General features: G+C 37.2%; 3 protein-coding genes across 3 annotated transcripts; 1 reads left to right on the plus strand and 2 right to left on the minus strand.

The window, feature by feature from the left end:
* The first annotated feature begins 1028 nt into the window (after positions 1-1028).
* Positions 1029-4364, plus strand: LOC135686543 (protein ABHD1). Its single transcript, XM_065202796.2, has one exon. The coding sequence runs from the start codon at positions 1730-1732 to the stop codon at positions 2858-2860; it is 1131 nt and encodes a 376-aa protein (XP_065058868.1). The 5' UTR covers positions 1029-1729; the 3' UTR covers positions 2861-4364.
* A 10687-nt stretch (positions 4365-15051) lies between these two features.
* LOC135686617 (F-box/LRR-repeat protein 8) lies at positions 15052-19395 on the minus strand. The gene has a single exon (XM_065202887.2). The coding sequence runs from the start codon at positions 18809-18811 to the stop codon at positions 17639-17641; it is 1173 nt and encodes a 390-aa protein (XP_065058959.1). The 5' UTR covers positions 18812-19395; the 3' UTR covers positions 15052-17638.
* Positions 19396-20866: 1471 nt separating this feature from the next.
* On the minus strand, positions 20867-22271 carry LOC135686618 (nucleolar transcription factor 1). Its single transcript, XM_065202888.2, has one exon. The coding sequence runs from the start codon at positions 22192-22194 to the stop codon at positions 21067-21069; it is 1128 nt and encodes a 375-aa protein (XP_065058960.2). The 5' UTR covers positions 22195-22271; the 3' UTR covers positions 20867-21066.
* Positions 22272-24214: the final 1943 nt, after the last annotated feature.

Raw genomic sequence — 24214 nt, forward strand, 5'->3', positions numbered from 1 at the left:
GCTTTGAGCCTCCCACTTTTAGATTGGTGCGCGTTCCCTGATTCACCATGTGTGGTAGCTGCCTTGCCTTTATATTTGAGGTGAAGGGTTAGCAGTGGCGGCGAATGCCTGGAGAAAAACAACTCAAGAGCTTGGGGAAAAAACATTGCCTTTGACAAAATAAACTTCTAAGTTCTAATTTTTCATTATAAAGCCAATGCGTTACTTTTTGGCTTGAGCTCAACCTATAAGAATAACTTTACGTATCTTTCAGTTATTTCTTTATGATTTGTTCTGGAGTTGGTTATATTCTTTATCTATTTCATTCATTGAATGCAAATACTGAACTCAAGGCCGTGAATTCCGGAGGGATGGGGGGAACTGGACCCCCAAAAATCTGTAGCTAAACAATTTTTTTAGAAACTATCGTCATTTTATTTAAAAGAAAGGAATCCATGGTAGCTGGGCTAGAACTAAACTATGTCATGGTGTCAAGTGCGAGTTGACTATTGTTGATGACCGTTATTTATGTATGCAGAGTAGTGTCAAGTCGGTGACTGTGCCCAAGAAGTGCACCACCCCAAATACCGGTCACACCTTGAACAACTCTAAAAAATATATAAGAAAATAATCGCTTAAAGTCGCCATAAATCTCGACAAAACCACAGTACGCAAATATTCATTTCATGCCTTTTTATAAAGATCTTAACTCAAAACCTAAGTTCCTAATTTCTGGACCTTTATTAATCGGATTGCGGAACCAAGATCTCCACAATAGCTCCCTAATTTAACTGCACATTTATACACAATTACTCAGGCTTCAAAAACAACAAAGAAACCGACGAGAGTTACCTTTCTGCTAGCCTGCGCGCACGTTCGCGGAGGAGAAAAATGAGAGGAAAGTTCCTTTTATTTTTCTCCTCCGCGAGTCTGCGCGCAGGCTACCTTTCTGCCTGTTTCCTGTTCTTTGCTTTAAGGCTTGGAGAAACTGGAAACGAGACCAGCCTCTACTAACTATTTGATTGAGACATTTCACATGACTTGCGAAAACACATGGCTGGTCCAGTCATGAACAAACATAAACAAAACAACTTGAATTAGCACAATCTTGCTTCAACAAATTGTCTAGCTGTGAAGGAGAACCTGACGGTTTAGCCTTGCATTTTTTATACTTGCCTGCTCTTTAGAAAGGAAATCAATTACGGACAATGTCGAAGGTGAGTTATAAAGATGTGCTTAGGCTTTTTCGAGTAGCAAAAAAAGACTCAGAAAAAATATTTGATCAATAGAGGCAAGATTGCTATTCCGAGGCCATACATGTGGCCAGTGTTTGAAGAACGAGAATAACAGAGGACGATCGCTCGGATTTTTAAGTAAGCAGCCTTGTTGGTTGAAAATCGGTTTCCGAACGATTGTGAGCAAGTTATCTGAGAGCTCAAAGGAGGATAAGCATAAGAGATAAGATGTTTTAAGCTTTTTCACAGAAAATTCGCATAAATTTTAAACATCTTACACATTTTAGAGACCGTGTGGAATTTCAGATTGACTCACCACTATTGTTAGAACACTGACTATTTACTCAAGTTCAGCTGACTTTTTAATTCAGCTAGCCATTGGCCATCCCTCGCTTATTAGGAATCTTGATTCAAGGAAAAGATGAATTTACATAGTTTTGATTCGATTACACGCCACATGCGAAAGAAAATTCACCGAAGATAGACAAACAAGAGGATACAAAGCAGTGACGAGAATGTCGATTTTATGCTTTCTGCTTGAATTGTCACCGCTGTGCGCTATTGTATACTTCTATCTATTCTGGACACAAAGGAAATCGTCAAGACTTCCCAATGTTTCCTGCAAAAAGTCACTATTCAACTCTTTAGTTGTTCAGTATTGTAGTGATCTGCTCACTAAGCCTTATGTACCCACCATCTGGGCATTCCTGCCAAAGATTCAAAGTGTGTTTTTTCTATTACGTTCAAAATGGCCTTTGGAAAGCAAAACGGAATATCTTGAGGTAAAAAACGGCAGGCTTATTGGAATTACGTGGCCGAAAGACAAAGAAGAGTTGAGGAAAATTGCAAGCGAGGAGCGCCCTGTTGTTCTTTTTATTGGTAGTCCGGACACTGACAGCAACAACTTCCACCCATATATAGAAGCTGCATACAAGTACAGGTTCCGTCCTTCTATATTCATTAACAGTAACTCCCAAAAGTTGCCCCGTTTGCGGCATGCGTCCGAAAACAGTCGTTTAAAGGCCGGTTGCGAGGAAACAGACGATTATCAAGACTTGGCAGAGGCAGTTTTGTATATAACCAATAAGTTTCCATATTCATCCTTGTATATCGTGAGTATATCGTTTGGTTGCCCGACTCTTTTGAAGTTCTTAGCTTCTGACGCAAGGTCAAAACGTTTGAAAGCGGCTGCAGTTGTTTCGCCTGCTTGGCATAAGATGAAGTACCCCACTATGCCAGTAAGACCTAATGGAGAACTGCCAAAGCCCTCAAGTAGTAAAGTGAAGCACTCGCAGAGCCTAGATTCATTTTTCCGCAAGGTAACAAAAAGCAGGTACTATTCGGGATCACAAGGTAGCATTTTACATCGATCAACAACATTGCCAAATGAAGTATTCAGTCGTTTAAAACGTTTCTCGGTTCCTTTGTTGGTCGTTTTCTCAAACGACGATAAGATTTTAGCCCCAGACGATAAAGCTCGAATTGGAGGTGCTTGGAAAAACTCTGAGATGATGTTGGTGGTAGAAACCTATGTTGGAGGCCATGCTGGATTCATGCAGGGCTTCGTTCCAGTGTGCTGGGCAGCAAATCTTGTGTTCCAATATTTTGAAGCAACTGAGAAATTTAAGCAAGCAACAATTGGTTAACAGCAGTGGAATTAAAGAGTATCTAATCATATCATCTAGAGAAATAGTAGATGTTGCAAATATTTTACAGTTGGCATGCAAATGTCGTGTAAGGAAGTCACGGAATTAATGAAATTAAAGTCCTTTCAAAACAATGAGATAAAAATTAAGATCTTAAATTCTTATAATACCAAGAGATTTGGGAAAAAATCCTGAAGCTCATCGACTGCTTTCTCCTTTTAAACAGAACAGGGCAAAACCCTTGTGCAACATATCTGGCACAAGCACTTTTTATCAGTGTCGTCGGAACGAAATTCATACTGAGGACTGCCCATTGTATTGAGGAAATATAAATATAGAAGAAAATTTAAAGGAAAAATGTCGAAAAAATACAGTTTGACAATTATCGGAGGCATTAGCATCAACTCGAAGCCCCTCGCTTCGGACTTACCCTTGAGACCAACAGGATAACCATTGACTGGTACTAAAGAACGAAAGTTAATTTTTTACTGGCATATAAAAACTGCTTGACCTTGGTATGGCTTTAGAGGAACGACTACTACTTAAAACGACGACAACAGTCCTTTCCATCGCATACCCCTAGGCAAAGAATTCCATTGGTTGATCCTCTCTCCAAACATGGGACACTTCCCCATCCTAAAGGGTCGTTGGTCGCTTTTCTCTATACAGATTTTCTTTAGATGGAGTTAGTAAGTTTTGAATTAATAATCTTGTTTGTTGAGAAAATTTGTAAGGAAAGAGTTTGTGAAAACATTGAAAGAGTGCAAGTATCCTTAGGCAAGCCACATTTATTCTAAAAAACAACATAACCTAACAATTGGGAAGCCAGGCTTTTATCCCTCTAGTATATTTTTCTTGTCCATTGTTGCATAGATCTCATCGACGAACTCAGTTGATGCATTATTCTTACCAAAGAAAGACTAAGTTTAGCAACAGTAAATGCACTGGTCGGCTAAAAACTGCACTTTGCCTGACGCTGAGACTCCAAGCTGTGTAGGTACGTGATGCAGCTGCAGTCTAAATTAAAGGACATCCTTTAAAATAGTATTTAAAAAACAAAACTGACTTATTCCATTTCATAGAGACAGGCCTTTCTATTCAACTGATTTCAGTTATTAACGTGGAGCACCCAAAAATTCGTCCACAGATCTGATCCGTCGGAATATAAAATGGCTACAAATTTACTCTGATTTTGATAGAGATAGGGACTAGTTTCTTTCCTTTACGTTTGCAATATTGAATTGATTGGATAAGTATGGATTTTGGATTCAATTTTACCTCCTATCCCACAAAACAGTAGTTTCTGACTCAGATTCAGACCAGGATTGAGTCTAGTTCGTGAATTGTAGATGAAGACGGTACTTTATACTCCATCGAACATTTCAAACAACATTAAGTGTTGTTATGGAGCTGTATTTATCTAAAACCTATCATGTTGTTATGAACAGTCTTGATAAAGTGTTAATTTTGTGATGTCATGTGCTTTTGATACAAATGTTTTGAACATTTGAGTTTGTCTATTGGTAATCTAGTTTTTTAACAGCACGCATAATCATCAGGACTGAATTTAAAGTGGGTATGCAAGGACACCTGGGCCACGCTGGCTACAGAAATAGGGAAGAAATTTTCGCTTGACTCATGGGAGGGAAAGCAAGTGGCACAGCTATAGCATAACAACATTCAGTGATGAAGTGCTCTGTTTAAAAGTTAAGATGCAGAGCCGTTTTTGTGCTTCTTTTAAATGCCGCACCCTTAACCGTACTTTACAATGCTTTTTTATGACACATAGCTAATCCGCCAAAACTTTATAAAGATTTTAGGGGATTTCTCGCACACAAAGTTGGTATGTGAGGCATTTTCTATACACGTTATAGAATATTCGATGTAGGGAAAATACTTAAAATGTTCCCAATCTTACTATATGCATTTTGATATTATTTCTAAACGGCAAAAATATTATGTCACTTTATTTGCAGAAATATCACAACTGAGATAATAAAAAAAACTTTGAAAAATTTTCAGCCACCTTTAACAAACGAACCTATGTTGGTACGTGCCTCGCTTGCAATCTTTTTCAAAGCTTATTATCGAATACTGGGTGTGCGAACGCACTAAAATTACAAAATATGTTCTTAGCAATTAGTTTACAAAATGTAAATATTACATAAGGATAATAACCATGAAAAAAAATATCTGGTAAATGGTTATTCATGGAGATTTTTCTATTTATGAATGTAAGAAAATAGTAGATTGATATTATAGCGACAAAGCAAGAGATGGCAATCCAGTTGAGCCATTTAAATATTTGAGCCATAAGAGAACAACATGCATAAAGGTTTTTGCAATTGATGCATCAAATTCCTTCAGTTTGAAAAATGAGACAAAAGGTCCATGATGACTAGTGTCCAGAAACGGACGAATTTTGGATTTGAGCTTGCATTGCCAGCAGATCTTTGAAAATTTTAGGGAAAGTTGCCCTGCAAACATGTTAAGTTGAATAAAGCGATAATATTACTTTCAAACAAGTTTGCAAAAGAAATTATGATGTTGAACTGAATTACTTTGTGCAAATATGTAGCACCCTTGGCTGTTGAGAAGGAGATTCTATGACAAATACCTTTCTTTTTTGCAATCTTTTGTAAAATTGCTATAGACACGCACTATATTGACGTTGAAGACTATACACCACTTCTTATCCGCATGTTTTCTATAACTGAACAATTCATTCAGTCTTCATTTCAAATGATCAGATATTTCAGAACCTGTTCCCATACTCTAGATTTTAATCCAAACTAGGCCAAATGAAAAGGAAACTGAAAAACAGTAACATTTTCTATTCAAGATGTCACGTACAATATGCATCGACTTTTTATTCCTTTTCAGAATAGAAAGCCAAGGGCAACAAAAAAGCCACCTGGCTTGCAAAAGCAACTTTCTTCTAAGGCCTTCAAATATCAAATTACAGATTGTCGACAAGAGCTGTGACCTAGAAAAATGTGAATTTTCTATGAAAGTGATATTGCTTTACTCCGATGAGCGGTTGAAGTAAACTCATAAAAGAGAATGAAAGAAGGATTTCCCTAAAGAAAGAGAAATAGTTTGAAAAACGTTGATTCGAATAACTGAAGGCGCATTTTTGAAGGTAGTAACTAAAGGAAAAGAAAATTGCTTCAAAACATAACATAGAACTTAAAATAGGTACCAGTTCGACACTAGGAGTCCACCGTAGTTGGGCGTAATTATGCAACACTCTGATTGGCTCGTGTAAACAGAAAATAGAAATCAGAAATCAAGACAGCTGTTTTGTGTGCAGTTTAATGACAAAAGACATTAAAAGAAACTATTATCTAAATATTTGCATCCGAGATTACAGCTTTTGGTGTTTAGGCTGTACCTATTGCATCGTTTCATTACATGCAACAAAAATCTCTGTTTGCTTTTCACTGATGTATAGACGAATGCACATTGCAATAGCTTAGCTTAATTTCTTCAGCGAATCACGAGAAGAAACAAGAAAACAAGTTTAAGTTACACTGACATGAAATTCTTTTGGTATTGAGATTATGAAAAAAATTTAAAATTATGAAAAAACTTGTTATCATACAGAAAATTCCCATTCTTCTTCTATATTTGGGTCTTTGCAAACTGCTAACAAAACCCACAATAAATAGAGTCAATTCATTGATTTTAACTTCGACGAATGATAGTAATGAAGCTGAGAACAATAGTTATATGCATACACGTGTGCTTACACTGAATAAAGATGAGGTCACTGGGCTGATAGAGTTAGCAAAATTGCTAGTGTTGTCTTTGTACCCAATATTTTGCTTATGTCAATTTCAGTCCTTCTTTTTCAACAGTGAGTAAATTGCCACTTTATAGATATTTTATTCCTTTTGCTTCCTCTTCCGATTTAAACGGTTACCTTTAGGACTAGGGTCATGGCCTTTGGTCCTCCAACTAACAGAAGGTTGGTAACTCACACCTGCCAAGAAAACCTCAATAGTGTTTTGATTTGAGAAAAAGAAGCAAGAATGACACCCACCGTCTCAGATATCGCTTACAAACCGCTACATAGTTGTATTATAGAATTACTAGATAAGGACACATGACCTCCAACGTCACTTGACAATGAAAGGCCTCAGTACAGACTTAGTCATAAGATATCAGTCTCCCTTTTGCCTATCCTTTTAAATGATAAGCTTGTCTGAATGATATCTGAAGCAAATTTCTTTTTAAAGAAGGGATTTATTCAGTTGAACGATCTGTCTCATATTTCAGTGATCATTTTGCTTAATGATTAAAGCTTATCATTGTTGCTTTAGTATTAATTGATGCTTAGCTTGCTCACACAAAGTCTTTAATTAACAAGTTAGTAATTAAATACAGATCTTTAAGTCCTATTTATTCTTAAGATGAAGTCTGACAAAACATTAGCAGGATGTTGGCTCGAATATCTGAGACAGTTTACTTAGAGACAAGTGGTGTTCAATCAGTTAATTTTCATTGTTATTTGATAAATTTTAGATTTATGTTTGCGAATGCTTTGATTCAGTATGAACCTCTTATATGGCACTTTTCTTAAGACTACTCAAATTGCTCAGTAGTTCTCCGTCCCTTGCCCTTGGGCCACTGATAGCGTTCTAGGGACCTCTTTTCTATATGTAAAGCTTCGGGGAATGAGCTTTCCCAGTCTAAAATGCATCGTACTTGACGATTTTTTTCGCAATTTGAAGCTCATTGCGATTTGCATGTTGACACAAAGTCATTCTGCGGATGATTGTAATGACCCTAAAATACTACGCATGCGCAGCAGCTCGCTTTTTATAGCTTGGGAACTTGCTTCTTGCCTTTTTCAATGTTTTATTGCTTAATCCTAACGAGAAATATTTCTTGCTGGAAATTTTGCACTTGCGAATTAAATTGTATAAACTAGTCTAGCAAGCTATTGACTGCTTACTACATAGTCAACAACATTGCAGTTCTTGACTCAAATATTTCTCTGAATTCTAGATTTTTTGCAGGTGTATCGGCATATTCAAAGGAATTAACAAGGATTTTTTAAAAAAGGGTTATCTGGCGATTGAGCCACCAAAAACAAAGAATAGACAACGATTATCGAATGAATTCATCACCACTTTCTGAAATTACTCAAAAGGTAAATAAAGAGAATCTCGATTCTGTGTAACAAGAGATCATTGAGAAGTGTAGAAAATCAATAGTGACTAGATTTTAATCTTTGTTAACTCCATTTTCAATTATGCACTGATGCAAACGACACCGACATGTTTCTGTTTACTGCCAAAACCCTCTGTTTCTAGCTCTAGCTGCCACGATATTTTGGTTTTGTGTTCTGAAGAGCTTTCACTTATGTATGTCCTAAAAAGACATCAGTATCCTTTGGCCTGTTAGTTTAGTTTGAATGGAATTGGATTACCTGTAGCAATTGCATACAAACCTACACCCTATGTATACAATCGCAAGTTAATATAGGGTCTAGGAAAAGAGGAAATGGTGGCAGTTTTGTATTTGCTTGGCTTTGGGGAGATAGGAATCAATTGCTCGACATCAGTATGCAGCTCTGTACTTTTAGAGTGTGGTAATGCTTTCATGAAAGGGAGAGCGACTACAACCATTTGTACGGGTACTGTAATTTCCCAATCTCCAAAAAATATATCTCAAGATGTTTCATAAGCATAACTGCAAAATGATAAGTTATTTCAAGAAAGCCCCACAAGACAATAGCTATACAGTATTGCTTCCTTTGACTGGAGACCAAAAAGCAAAAGAGCGACTTTTGTGATGATAAAAAATTATAAGATTTCTTAGTTCTTTGTTCGATTTGTTAGGAAAGTTATGTTGTTTTTATGTCGACTTTTAAGCAAAAGACTCATTTAACAGACCAACATTTAAGAAACTTTACAGCTTGATAATATGAACATTTCAGTTTCTTGTAAATGGGGACTTACTGTAAAACTGGCCGAATGGAGCTTGAAAAATAATGATAAAATTTGCCTGGCTAAGGGCGCTGCAGTCCTCCCAGCCTTTGGGTCTTCTACGCCTATGATGGATGGTGACACAGAGCACATCCACTTGCACTTACTACTTTTATCACCACCGTTTAAAGCAAACAATGCAATCACTATACCTCTCTGAATGTATTTTGTATTCTTATATGATAATTATAGTCTATATGATATCACTAGAATCAAGGTACCCCGCATTTCACGTGCATTGACATGGTTAAAAGATATGTTGTATTTTCTTACAGATATCTAATCTCCTTTCGATAGTGACGATAATACAAGCTAAGGTTATACTCAACGGTAAACGTAGATGGCCTAGCTGGATTCTTGAAAAATGTAAATCCCTTAAAAATTCAGTTAAATTTGGAGGGGGGTGAGTTGGTGTTAGAAAATTCATGACAGATCAAACCATGATTTTAGAAGTACTATAAGGGACTTTCAAGAACCTTCTGGCCTTTTTTCAGCGCTGAATAAGTCAGCTTACAATTTGTTCTTAGATGTGGATCAAAATTTAAAACTGCTTTTAACATATCGACTGAGAGCAAATAAAATAATTCCATATTTTTACTAAGAATAATCTTAACTTTCTATGCCCTGATGATACTCAGTCACTCATTGTTACAAAGTAGTGCCTGCATTATACACATCAAATGTTGTTTTACAACAAAATGTTGTCGGGGATGTCTTCTGTTAAAATTTATTCTAACTCACACCCTAGTTATTTGAAAAACAAATCAAGAACAATTCAGCCTCAGGATTTCGGGGAAAAGCAAGGACAGCCAGTCTGAGCCTCAGTTAACTGATTTCATAAAAAGAAGTATAATACTTGTGTTTTTAGAAATCAAATGACTCTGTTTTTAGTATTGCCGTTATGATATCGCGAAAATGTTATTTGGAGCCAAATAACAACTGCATGCAATATGAAATTTCTTGAGGAGTGGCCTTGCTGGACGTGAGATGTCATGTTGTTTAGGGAAATTTGAAAGATATCTAGATATTTGTGTTTATCTACAACACCTGCCAAAGCCTCGGCAAACGACAAAAATTTTTCAATTTGCAGTGTTTACTTAGAGAGAGTTCTACTGGTACTGTTGAAAGCAGCCCTGAAACAAGTATAATGAGGTTTTCTTTGTAATAAAAAGAAGGGGTTGTCTCAAAAGTTTGTCGACGAAAATTGATTGTGCCACTTGCAGGTTCTCGCAAGATTTTTAACAAAAATACCAAGGAAGCATTAAACATGCTAGTTTTTCCTCATTCTCGTCCTCGTCTTCGTCTTCGTCTTCGTCTTCGTCTTCGTCTTCGTCCTCGTCTTCATCCGCGTCTTCATCCTCGTCTTCATCCGCGTCTACATCCTCGTCTTCATCCCCGTCTTAATCCTCGTCTTCATCCTCGTCTTCATCCTCGTCTTCATCCTCGTCTTCATCCTCGTCCTTAATTATTGCAAGCAGATTATTTATCTTTAATTTTTTACTCGGGCAAAAACATCAAAAAAAATTTCATCAATTTGAATAAAATAGCTCCCTCAGAAGATATTGCCACATCCCTCATAAAGTCAGATGTCCAGACTACGTTTGGCCGTTGGTGCATCTGCACAAATTGCTCTATCTAACACGTGCAAAGACTTAATCTTTAATATAGCTTGATCTACTCAAGTACAAGCAGCTTAAAGTTTTGGGCAAGGAATGGACAAGAAAAGTTAACTTTTCTCCACCAAGGAGCCGATACACCAGTCCTACCTTAGATTCCGAAGATAAGAGAGGAAAAGAGGAGACATGACTGAATTAAGAGCTGAGTTTATCTTGAACGAAAAGACAACAAGAACTTTGAAACGAATCCTGTGATGTAAATAGGCGCTAACTCATAAGACAACAATAGAATTAACAAGGAGTTTCAAAAGGGGAGGGAGGGATGTTAGAAGAGAAGAGCTTGGAAATATCATACCAAGCAACTACGATAAGGCTGACCCTAAGCAATTAAATACATTCATCTGAGTCAAGGGACCAACACTTTCGTGCAGAAACCCAAACTACAGAACCCCTTCTTCTCCATTATTCCCAATGGCATCAAAGGAGCACACGAGGACTTAACCCAAATGAATCCGTGTATTAAGTGTACTCTCATGGAATGACAGGTTGGTATAAGTTACATTCAAGATATAAAACAAATGATTCTTGAAAGTATGTTGAAGAGTATTTGAACTTTATTCTCACTTGAAACCTTAATCCATCACGCAGAATCTGTCCCCTTGTTTTGATGGTAATGGTGTTCCTTCGAGTCACCGTTCTAAAAGAGTCTACGTCAGGACCGGCGAAACGTATTTTAAAGAGAACATGAGTGTTAAAACAAAAAGGTTTTACGGTTTAACCAAAAGGTTGAGGGTAAGCCCGAGGGCAAGTCGTCACTCAAGACTCAAGAGCTTGTTATCTTCATTAGAAGAAGTTATTGGTATCCAATTGTAGAAATTATGGATGACATGGAGGGGGGCTTGATTCTAAAGGGGGCCAGCTTTCTATCAAAAATTTGGGGTTTCGGTGAATATTTGACAAACGCTCAATGTGTTGAATACCCATCCAAGATGTTGTCTTGTCGGAACATCGGCAACCTTCCAACCCTAGCCAAATTTCAATCAAAAGAGGATGAAGGACAGAGAGTAGAAAGCCACAAATAATTCCTGAATCAAAACTTTTGCCCCATTTAAAGAGTAAAAGACTTCCCAATCAGTATACTCATTTCCTTTGCTCTAACTTCACCCCGTTTTCCCAATCACTGCGTTCATTTCCTCCCTCTGATAAGTTCGTTGTTACGTTATTTTTTTGGCTGCGCTTTCCGTTTTTTAAACGTAGTTAAAAATTCAAATTTACGATTTCCATCCCATAAAAAATCCAGTAACAAAATCTATTTCAATATTACTTTGTTTTTGCAAAATAAGTCAGCTTTTTATGCGCGATTAGTCAAAGCCTATGGATTTCAAGTGTCGGCCAGCTTCCGCTTTTCAACTCCTACGTCACGTGGCCACGTGATATTATTGCAAAATTACGTCCACGGCCCCCTCCAAAATGAAATTTTTGTCGGAAAACTTTGAAGAACTTGATTTTGACCTATTGTCCACCAAATTCATTAATAAAATGACAGGGTAAAATAGGTGGCATAAATCCTTTAAGGATGTGCTCCAGATGGTGTGGTCTCAAGGGCGTGGTCCACAAAGGTCGTGGCGAGAAGGCTGCTCAATTCAGCATACCGTAAAAACCAGACCCTAAGACCCTAAGACCCAGGACCCTTAAGTACAATCTCTTGGAGTCAACCATAAAGAAGAGACACATATCAATATCAAGGCCAGTGTCAGAGGTGAAGGTGCAGGCACTTTCTTTGGTTGCTGCCTGTAGCTTCTGCATGATTTTTGGACTCTACCCTCCCTATTCTGAAAAAATGGGATTATTGGCAGATCATGGGGTGTGTAAACAGTTTTCTAAGATAATGCTATCATAAATTTGGTTTAGTGTGCAATTTTTGTAATTTTGGCATACTTTATGTATGTATCTAAGAGCATACTGTATGTACCCGCATATAAGAGAATTTTTTTCAATAAGACAATTATGTTTCTCATACACAATAAAGTACTTTTAATCGACTTATGACTAAAAGCTGCCTTCTATCTATTGTTTTCGGCTGAACTTTCAGGAAATCAGTAATAAGCAATAAACTAGATGCCATCAAAAATAGACCCCAAATTAGGAAAAATAGAAGAAATGATTCTGGAACTGATATCTACTAACAGAGGTCAGCTTAAAAAATTTCCCGCATAAAAATAAATTCAATAAATTATTTGATAATTATTCTTTATAATCCAATGGCAGGGATTTTCAGGATACATTTTTTAATATAAAGATTTGTGCAAAGTTTGCAGGAAAATATAAATTGTTCTGTGGCAACCACTCTAAAAGGGAACAATAGAAGAGGTAACTAGAAGAAGCCAAAAAGGCTGCCGTAAACTTCCTTGTCGCTGTCTGACTCTATGACAGACTCATTTGAAGACAGCAGCTAATGTGAATAATTTGCGGAAGAACGCCGTAGAAGGAGCAAAAGCGCATTTGACAGTTGATGTGTCCTCGTGGTGCGATGATGACAGTCTGTGATCAACTATTGTCATATCGGGGTGAAGACCCTCCTGGTGTTAAGGGTGCTTTTTTATTTTAGTACTTTAGGGTCCTAGGTCTCAGGGTCTTAGGGTCTAGTTTTTACGATATGCCGCTCAATTCTGCAAGATCCGCCGGGGATCCGCCGCTGAAGACTAAAGGAGATAAAATAATCCACATCTGGAGTTACTTCAGATTTGGTCAGACACAAAACAAAGGGGCGTGAAGGATGCGAAGCTTGTCGCCTGTGAGTGACATGCTTGTGTACTTTAACCGCATATATTGACATCGAGACATAATGATCAAGAGCAAAGAGTGATCAGAAGGACAAACGAAACCATGCTTTGAATGGCAACGCACTTTGGTAATTCTAAGCAGTTTGTGAAGCATCAGATTTCAACCTTGGAAAGACAGGCTAATAGTTGACTTGATAAGATGGCTTGATAAAAATACAATGCAAGAGGAAGACGTTTCAAGGGATCCGTTGGACAAAGTCAGTGGCCAATTACGAAAGGCAGTAGGCTTAAATCGACATGAAATTGGTGGGTTGCGGAATGTCGTCTCTCAAATGAATAGAGAGCGGAATAAAAGTGTAGGACTACTTTCAAGACAACAGCAAGACTTTATACAGAAACAAGCAAGGTTGCTCCCAGCTCTGAATGCAAGGAAAAAGTTTAAACGAGCAGCAAATCAAGTAATTCCCTTGAATCAAGAGCCGGGCGGAATTTCAGCAGAGTCACCAAAAGTTGTAAGTCCTAAGTTAGGCATTAATGGCATTTCGACGGCGCAGTTCAACATCCTTCCTCCGATTCGCTCTAGCAGGCGAATTAAATTTGACTCTGGAGTAGAGGGTGACGCAAAGGAAAGGCGTATATCTGATTATAAAAAAGAATTCTCTTCGTTGCAGGAAAATATCAATAATGCACATCGGTTCGCTTTCGGTGGTGGAAACGAAAGTCACTCTCCTTTCGAAGGGAAACAACCAAAAACACAAAACACTAAATCTGATTCAGTCGAAAATCGGCAAAGACATAAATCAAACCTCCACAGTTTAAGTGAGGCAAACGAAAACGGCAATGGAGGAAGTAAAAAACTGTATAACAAAGATTTCTCCTTCCATAGCAAAGAGGTACATGGTTTAAGAAAGCATCGAAAACGTAGTGATGAAACAAAACCGTCACCTCGAGCTGACACACAGGTCAAAACACATAAAAGTGAGAAGACGATATTGATAAATGATGAGGTCGACAGGGTTGCTCTTGCAAATAAGCCGGTTGACCCAATAAAGGAAAACAGCATTATCTATGAAGAGGAAGAAGGTACAAAGAGAAGTTATTGGAATGTTGTACGGGAGAGGCTCGGTTTAATCGCAGCAATGAATAAAAAACGGCACAGTCAGTACCTTGAGCACCTCTATGAAGAAATACGAAAGTGCAGGTACATAAGGAGGCCAAAACGAAGAAATCCCAGCACAGGCTTATGGTACGAAAGTGGGGAAGATTCGGATAATTCGTGAGAGCAACTATTTATCTAGTGGGATATTTCCATAGCTATGACACAGACGCTGTAGCAAACAACAAGTCTATGCGATTAATGTGGGCAGTACTTCTGTACGTCATAAATGTACCAAAGTACTTAAATACCTGCTCGAAAAGTAAGCTGCGCTATTGAGGAAGTGCTTGTGTTGACGCCTATTGCTTCAAAAGTGACGCAAAATAACACTAGCGAATCCATTCTTTTTGGATTATAACACTGGACGATCATCATACTGTTGAATCGCATTCCACAAAGAGGCTGGCACACCCCGGTTTCATTGGATGCTTCTATATCATTGATACTATGCGTGTTATCATCAATGAGAGGGGCTATAGGATTTTGAAACAGTATTTTAGGCTATTCATTCGTTCTGTTTTCGCATAAGCTGTCTAACTTTTCTATTTATTTAAACGAAAAGGCTCCACATATTGAGAAAAAGTTCAAGGATTTTGCCACTGTTCCCTTTAAGCAGAGTCCAAGAAGAATCCAGAATAATGTTCACCCTTCCTCCAGAAAATCTCCTCGTGTTCTGAAAATCTTTTTTCGGAAAACAAACATTGCAAGGCAGGTCTTAAGCGTTGTGATTTAAACTTTTTTGAGTTCATGACCTGTCCTTACAATCTCTGAATAATGTATGCCCAGCATGTTGCCCTGGCTCTGCTTCTAGAACTTAAAAGAACACTAAAAGTTGGCTGTTTGAAGTTAAGTTTGCAAAGTCAAGAACAAAGAACCTGGACATTCTTAAACCAAGAAAGAAGAAATTTGTAAAGAGATTCATCAAATTTCAAAATATTAAACCAATTCATTCAAACCAATCATTCAAGTGGCGTTACCAGGGGGGGGGGTAATAGGGAGGTCTGGACCCCCATTTTTCTAAAATATGGTCCTTGAAATTTGTCCAAAAGCGATGTAAAACTCGTGTGGGGAGGGGAGGGGGGGGGTAGTATACTGTATTCTTGTGTCAATAACAATTGTAAAATACTTTGCTATTTACCGTAGCTAACATTAATAAAATAATTGGGGAATATTTTGAAAAAAGGGCGTTCCCCGCATTTGCCAGTGTTTTAAGGGCATGGTCCCAAAAAATTTTCCCAGCCCCAGCCCCTCTCTGCTGTAGCCCTGGGTATGCAACTGAATCATTCCAATATATATTTTAGGTTTCAGTAAAGGATTTAATCTATCTTAATCTAATTGTCACAAAAGGTCCTTGTATATAAATAATTTTGTACAGTAAAATCATTCTTTATTAAACTTTTGTAACAACAAAGAGTAGTTGAAAAATTCATTCCAAAGAGCTGGTCTCTTGCTAGTCTAAAGTTGTTGTCTTGATTTCTGAAATCAGTGGCTTAAGCCTTGGTCAAATGAATTGAACTGTTGAATGAAAAACATCCAACAAGCATGTTCAGCTAGCTGTTGGGGACAGCAAAGCTGAAAGGCTAATTTGGAGGAGGGAGTATCGCGCTTCAGCCACTCTGTTGAGTGTTGAATCTTGTTGAGCAATGTCAAGCAAAGATTTTCATGATCAAAATTTCTTTAAAGACAAATTCCAGGATGTGGAAGGCCAAAGTTAAAACACCTTTATTGAGAATGTGAAAAGCATAAATAAACAAATTCAGCATAAATTACAGAAAAATAAACATAAAATATGAGTATTTCAAAAGTGCTCTTGTAAAAAATGCTCTTCTAAAAAAATTCTAGGAGCTATCCAAAAACTAGAAAATTCTAAGATTACATCACAAAATAATCATCTGAATAATTGCTTAAAAACCTTTATCTATAAAATACTTATTTTACAAAGTTAACCACAAGGATTTGAAAACAGCAAAGATTAGAGTATATTAAAGCTTTTTGCCTGACACTCATCAGAATATAAAATGTCAGAACATAGAGAAAAAATGCTATGCTAGGAAATATAATACCCAGTTGTGGATCAAAAATAGGCCAAGGAGGTCGTTTTCATCTTAGGACTCCATTGGTAACATTCTCAATAGGCAAGCAGCACTGATTGGGCAACCCTAAACAGTCATGTGCTCATGTTTCTGATTGGCCTATTTTGATCCACAACTGGGTATATATATATTTCCTAGTGCAGAGTTTTTAATCTATGTTCTGACATTCTTTACTCTTAAAAGTGTCAGATGAAAAGCTTTTAGTATACTCAAACATTTGCTTGCTTTCTTCAAAGCCATTTTAAGTTTTGTACCACCATAAATTGTTTACAAAAAAAACATTCGACAAAAGTAACTTAGGAAACACTAGATCTGTTCAGGTTATAATCATCAACATTGTGATTGGTACTATCATATTTTGTAGGCTATTTGTCTTGCAGTTATATTGTCCTTTTCTTCATGACAATTTAAGGATACCTGGTATACATTTTATGTTTCTAGAATTCTTATTTCAGCTAAAAACTAACAGCCCAAGCATCTGGCATACCATTATTTACTCACATGCAGTTATCAAATGTTAGGCACACTTTAAACCTTGTTTCAAGAAAGGAAAATAGTCTTGAGGAAAAGGTCTTAGAATATTTGAGTGGAGGCGTAAGGTTTTTCGAGACTGCAGGGCTTGGTGCCAAAAACAACTGCAGGCACTTTTTCTAAAAATTTCTATTTTTTTCTTAGGTACAGGGCCCCTTTTAGAAGGTTGGGGGCTGTGGCCCCTTAAAACCTTCATGTTAATGTGCCACTTGCATGTCTAAGCTCTAAGCCAAATTTACCCTATATTTCACCCTGGAGCCAAAATATTGCTAAATACTACATTACGGTTTGTTCAAAATTCAGTTTTGCATGCTGAACTTTATTATAGTAATAAATTCATCCCTACTCACAAAGTCTTCATGGAAAATTATTTTGAATTTTTCGGAGAGCATGGTCACGTTGCATATTTCTTGGCCATACCATCATTGTCAGTTGACTTTCTCAAATCGCCCCATGTAAATATCTTGTCAATGGTGGACCAAGGCAAACTTTATGTGGCTCTAGCTCAAACTTTTCGTTTAAAGTGCATAGAAGTATGTACAATTTCAATTTATAGAAAACAAAAAGTGCATCTTGAATCAAAAAGGGCAAAACATAGGCTGCTTATTGCTCGCACTCTACATTAAATGCAAGCGTGTATTTTTCAAATTCACATAGAGATAATATTTGGTCAACAACAGACTTTGCTAGTCTACACCAGACATGCAATTCTCTCAGCTTCCAACAGTTAGTTGCCAAAAACAGGATGGCAGTATCTAGTTCTCTACTAGATGTAGTTGTCACATCAAAAATTTCTAAAGTTTCTGTGTAACTATTGGCAGCTAAGTAAATGAGATCTGTCACAGTGGCAAGAAGACGTAGTTTTAAAATGCTAACTGGTATTATGGGCTTTAAGATTTCTTTAACTCTAAAAATGGGGCAAGTATGATCAAAGTAAAACTTTACACGAAGTTCTGGACATGTTTTACAGAGAGATGCCCAGTCATCAGAATCAATATCAGATGTGTACTTATCTTCTCTTTGGCAAAACAATGATAAGACTTTGATGGATCTTCTCCTTGGTGTAGAGAATATTTTGAGTGTTTCCCCATCAAATGCTGACATGTGAATTGAAAAATACTCAAGGTTCCTGCATTTCTTGACCAGATTATGCACACAGTCTTTTGTAATATTGCAAACAAGTGAATAATTTTGAAGTCTGATATCACTCAAATGGGTATAATGGTTTTCTACGAGAACATTTATTAATTTGTCATCAAGGCATACAGGAAATTTTGATAGGTCAACACCAGCGAATTTTTCCCAGTGATCTGAACCACTTTCAGGCACTATGAACAAATCATAAAGTACATCAACAAATGTCTTCGCAGAGTAAAAGAGTGGGTTCTCCTTCGTGAAAGCTAGGGCAATCCTCCTTAGTCTACGACTACCCAAAGCGGTAAGATTTTGCAAAATTTGGAGTCCAGTTGCAGTGCTTTCAGTTTGGGTCTGGTCCACTGATATCACAAGATTACTTACTTTGTCACAATGTGAACAAATGAAATCAACAATAGCACTATTTTCATCCGTCCGTATAATGTTTTCAAAGAATTTTTCATCCAAGGTAAGCTGTAATGTTTGCCAAATACGTCCATTTCCCAAAACTTTTCTCCAAGCCCTACAAACTTTCGATACGTTGAAAAGATCTTCTAGCGGTAGGAAACTGAATACTTCTACAAGAACCTCTGGAACCAGAGATGCCCAGTCAAACTGTTCTTCGAAGTTGTCAGCAGCCATCTCAATCACTCCATATCCCCGCTAATTTGTTTTCCTGTTGCAGCACTGTTCAAATCTGTTGTTGCTGTAGTTGTAGGCCAAAGTCTGACGTCATCAAAGATCTTCTCTGACGTCGAAAAAGGGGCCTGCAGCCACTCCCATGGATTTCCATTTTCAGACACCAAATACAAATCTCATCCCTAAAACACTAGAAAGGGAGGGACCACATGCATTACGATACCCAATAACCTTAACCTTAAAGCCTAGGGGGGAATCCCATTAAGGCCTGACAGGGGGTTCCAAACGATTTGAGGGTCTTACCAAATCGCTACCAAATTACCATTTTCGACAATAAGATAACTGCTTAGTTTAGCTTGCGGTTTTATTATAGAACATGAACAAGATTTTATCTTTACCGAATCAACAACAGTCACTGGCAAAAAAATTTGTCAAAGTAGGACCCCAGGTGAGCAAAAAGAAATGGATGCCCTGACTGGACCTGACTGTTAGCCCCCTTAAGGCCTTAAAGGCTGAGGGCAACAACTAAGGTACCAGTAGCTCCATGCCACTGGAAAGTGTATTGCATTGTAAACACTTTTATAATTGCCCGCAACTCGCGCGCGATAGTGCGCGAGTGAAGGGCTTATAGTCTGCCCCGCGTATAAGTAGCATATGGAAGCTTCAGTTCATGTTGTCAGCACTTTTTCAGCAGATTTTGTCACTTTTCTGCTGCCATGACAACTGTCAATCAATTTCATTGTCAATCAATCGGCTTTGTCGAGGAGGTCGTTAACCGCCACCTCTTTGTGCGGAAGGGAATTATCTTCGGAGCGTTGCTCTGCCAAGACTCTGTTAAAGGCCTTCGGTTTTTTGGCACGAAAACGGTGCTGCATCACAGCTCTGTTCTCCGCAATGGATGGAAGTTTTGATTCGCAGTTTTGGGAATCAAAACCAGTCGAATGCCACACTTTTCTCCCAAAAACTCGAGACCGTACGAGCAAAAGTTATGATTGTCGTGATTATCGAAAAATAAATGTCAAACCCTCGAAAAACTTCATGATTTTCAAAAGGGCGTTGGACTTAAATCAAAGGCAAACTGAACACCAAAAATTCTTGATAAAAAGAATAGTTTAGCATCAACTAGAGCAGCTGTTTTTATAGAATTGTGAAAACCCAAGATGGTGTCTTCTTCGAATATCCTGACCTACATTTTCAAAACAATCATTATCAAGGAACTAATTGTTTGCGGGCAGTACTAGCAAGAGCTATTTCTAGTATAAAGAAATATGTTAGATTTTAAGCATAATTAAAACATGAAGTATAGGTTAGATATGAGCCTTTTCAGGCATGTCAGAAACTGGGGCCCATAGCCAGTGCCATTAGAATAAAATTCATAATGGGATGGGGCTGCCCATTGTTTTGTTCCTATTCATTACACTGTTTTAAGGGAAATATAGTACAGTTTGACATTACTCCAGGCCCCTGCTTCTGACAGATCTGATAATGGTTATGTTCTACTAACTTCAAATCAATGGCACTTCCTTTTGGGTGAATTCTCCATTCCCTCATGTGACAATAAACACTGGTGATAGCCTCTCAAATCCTCCAGGGTTGGTCAGATACCAAAATAAAAACCAAATCACACTGAGTAAGACTTACTGGGTACTGGGTACATAAAAACATATTTTCAGCTATCACACTCTATATACAGTACATAGGTTATTGATCCTTGTTGAATGCAGGAAACTTTCAGGCAAAAAATTTAGTGATTAACAGCAAATGTTTTCAAAGGTATACAATTGCACCTCATTTTGTATGGAAAATATCAACATCTATTAGTTGTGATATAATTTAGTGATTAAAAGCCTAGCAATGTTTCTAAAAAAGGAAGTGTTATTAGGAAATCAGGCAATTAGGCAATTAGGAAATCATAAATCAGGCTTCTATAAAAACCTAAACAAAGTAGCATAAGACTTGTTAATAGGTTATTATGAAAAGTTCTTATACTTTTGTTTTAAGAAACGAGCATTTATATATACAATCAAAAATAGAAATAACACTATAACGAAGAAAGTGTTTAATGTGGACAGTTACATAATCTTTCTAAAGTCTCCTGTCAATTACATAGCAAAATAATATGACTATAGCTTTGTTCACAAAGGCAGCAAGGCTATAATAAAGCATCTTACTCTAAAAGCTTAAAGAGCTAACACTTATTTTAAAACTGATAAAAACTTAATATCTTTCCAGAATTTCCAATAAAAGCTGTTATTTTCTCAAGACTCGTTTGGTGTATTCTTCTTAGTATCATCTTTAATCTTCTCATCATTGTGTATCTGCTTGAGTTCACTGGCCTTTTGCTTATATTGTTCTACTTTTTCAGGATCAAGAATTTTCCATTCTTTTGCAACCATTGAAGCTATTTCACCGAATGACAAACCCGGGCTCTCTTTTAGTAACCTGATCCTTTCATCTTTAAAAAACAAAGTGTATGGATTCAGAGGTTGGTGAGAACGTTTCTTCCCAGATGCTTTCTTCCCTTTTTTTTCTGTCCCTTTTTTAGTGGCATTGATTTCACTAGCTTCCTGGATGAACTTTTCCTTCTTATGATCTTTCAATTTTTCCCATCTCTTTGTCAGTTTTGCTTTCACTCCTGCTTCATCTAAATCAGGATGTTTTTCCTTCATATCCCCAAATTTTTTCTCACAAAATATCTCAAATGCTGAAGTCTTCTTGCTATTTGCAACATCATTCTTGTTTTTAACCTTTCTTTCATCAAGTTCCTCCAATGCAGCAGGATTTTCCCTTTTCCAGTTGTCAAGTTCGACTGCATACTCATCCATTTTCTCCTTTGCACGCTTTTCATATTTTACTTTCTTATCAGCTGGCAACTCTCTCCACTTTTTGCCAAGACGTTTTGACAATTCAGGCAAAGCCATTTCTGGATATTTCTTTTTAATTGAATCTTTCTTCGACAACCAGAAATGCTGATAGGCAGACATTGGTTTTTTAGGCATTGTGTTGAAATGAAATTCCAAATTTCTCTTAATATCTTCAGTTATTTCAGGAACTGTTCTAAACTTACGTACGTCTTTTGCTAGCTCATCCCACCTTGTTCTGGCTTCAAATTTGTTAACATTGGAGTTCCTCTCTGCGGAAATCTTTCTAGCAACCAATTGCCACTGAATATGCTTTGGCAATATCAACTTCGGTCTGTTTGGGCGGGTGTAATTTTCCTCGACAAAGTTAATCAACAATTTGTCAGCATCTTCATCCCAAGAACAAGAAATGTTGCAGTCATTTTTAGGTTTTTTCTCTTCAGTGATTTGTTCATCCTTCTGCTCTTTTTTCTTCCTTTTCTTTGCTCTTTTTGCTGTAACAGAAGGCACGTCTTCCTCCGCCATTGTGTTTTGGCGCGCGTGTCAATGTGGTTGGTCACCTTAATATTGCTGCTTCTACCTTTATTTCTAAGGAGGAACGCTGAAACGAGGCTCCTATCTGCCCTGCTGTAATTTGGCAAGGGGCCAGGAGGGGGGCTGGTAGTTAAAATTCTAGATCATTACAGAAAATATTGTTATACTATACCTATAACTTGAATAAGCCAATTATTAGCAACTTTCTTTTCTCGAGGTTTACAGTTGTATCTAGGGCCGCCTAGAAGGGAGGGCAAGTGGGAAAATTGCTCCAGGGCCTGTAGGTCTAGAGGGTTTCATAAAGAAGTGAACTCCATTTTTAAAATGGAATGAATCAAAAGCCAGAAGTATGCCTTAAATCAGTAAAACGTTCTAAACGATTGCAAGAAATTACTGCAAGAAATAATCTAATACGAACTGTTTAGTCTTAGTGGTACGATTGAGTAGCTACTTGTAGAGACATTAAAACTTCAACGATAAAGTTGGTTGTTTTGTTAAAAGAAATTTTGAAAATGTTCTAGGACAAAACTGAATTGTCATGCATTTAATCGCTTGCTACCAAAAATGTAAGAAAAAGTATATCTAGATATCCTCTATGTATGGCCACTCAACTCTCCATATTTCCAAGCGCACGTTTCTATGTTGCATGATCTGTGCCTGTTGCTACACCTAATTTTAAGGTAGAATCTCTTAAAGTTTTGTTTTAAGGATTAAATCAGTGTTAGAAAAGTAAAGAATTTCTGCGTATGATGCTGAAAGATACAATCTTTAAAGTAACGTAGGACTGGACACGTGTCATTTGGGACAAGATATCAATCTTCTTGGGGTAATTGTACACCTACACCAGTTTACAACACGTTGTTCCAGAATAATAAAGAATCAAGATGATATTTCTTTCTTTAAAATCATAGCGGACCTCAAAACAAAAGCAGCCGAGTAGCACCACAAGTGTTAAGTGTGAGACATAGAGGGCTACAGCTCCCTTATTTTAAAAAATTTTCCTGGTACAATTTACTTACATTGATCGTTACTTACAGCTCCCTTACCCTGGATATCAGACTCACTTTATATAGCATGAGTCTGATGCCCAGAGCACAGCTCCCTTACCTGGCAACATCTATCTTATTTCCTACCCAATTTAGACAGTTTCATAAAAAAGAAGCAATAATATTTGAGCAAACGCTATATCTACATTGCATACGCTCCCCTTCCAAAAAATGTTGGGTTATTCTCAAAAGAAATAGGTTCTAAAAATTTAAGATGGCAGTGGTGTATTGCAAGCGTTGTTTACGGGGAATGGGAGCAACTAACCTAACTCTATAGGTGTGAATTGAGGCTAGATAAAAAGTTTACTGACATTTTTAGGTGTTCTAAGTCCATTTAGCAAGTTTTCTGGATGAATGTGGAGTAAAACATTTTTTTAAAAACGCATTCCTTCTAAATTTTCAAGGAAATACATCACGGTTTTTTGTACAAGATTTTCCTTGCTTATATTGTCTACCTTGTTTAACATCTACAAAGTCAGGAGGATAGCCCCTACATATTTTATTGAAAACCCAAATTCAGCCAACGAAAAGATTCTAGTTAACATTTTTCCAGAATTACTTTTTTCCTAGTTTTGGATACAAAATCAATTTTTCATGTACACATTTCTTTTTTATAACACCTATGGAGGGACCATTATGGAAACAAGATCGTATTGACCTTTTTAATGCTATCCCTGCCATTTTTAACCTGGGTTGTTTTTAGTCTATGTTTTTAACTTCTATCTGTAAATTTTATATATCTGTAATTAGATCTTTTTCTTTTTTTTAATTTTAAATTGTAATTTATTTGATGGCAAAATTATACATACATACACACATACACACATACATACATACAAACATACATACATCGCCAATGAAAAGGGAGTGTGGCGATTTTTTTGGGTGTTGTCCATAAAATCTAAGCACCTGTCAGAAAGTTTCTTGGATCCGCCATTCGATTTCTGGCTAACAGATTGTATTCA

Source organism: Rhopilema esculentum, chromosome 6 (assembly GCF_057945365.1).
Source record: "Rhopilema esculentum isolate cy_ngs chromosome 6, ASM5794536v1, whole genome shotgun sequence".
Taxonomy (NCBI): Eukaryota; Metazoa; Cnidaria; class Scyphozoa; order Rhizostomeae; family Rhizostomatidae; genus Rhopilema; species Rhopilema esculentum.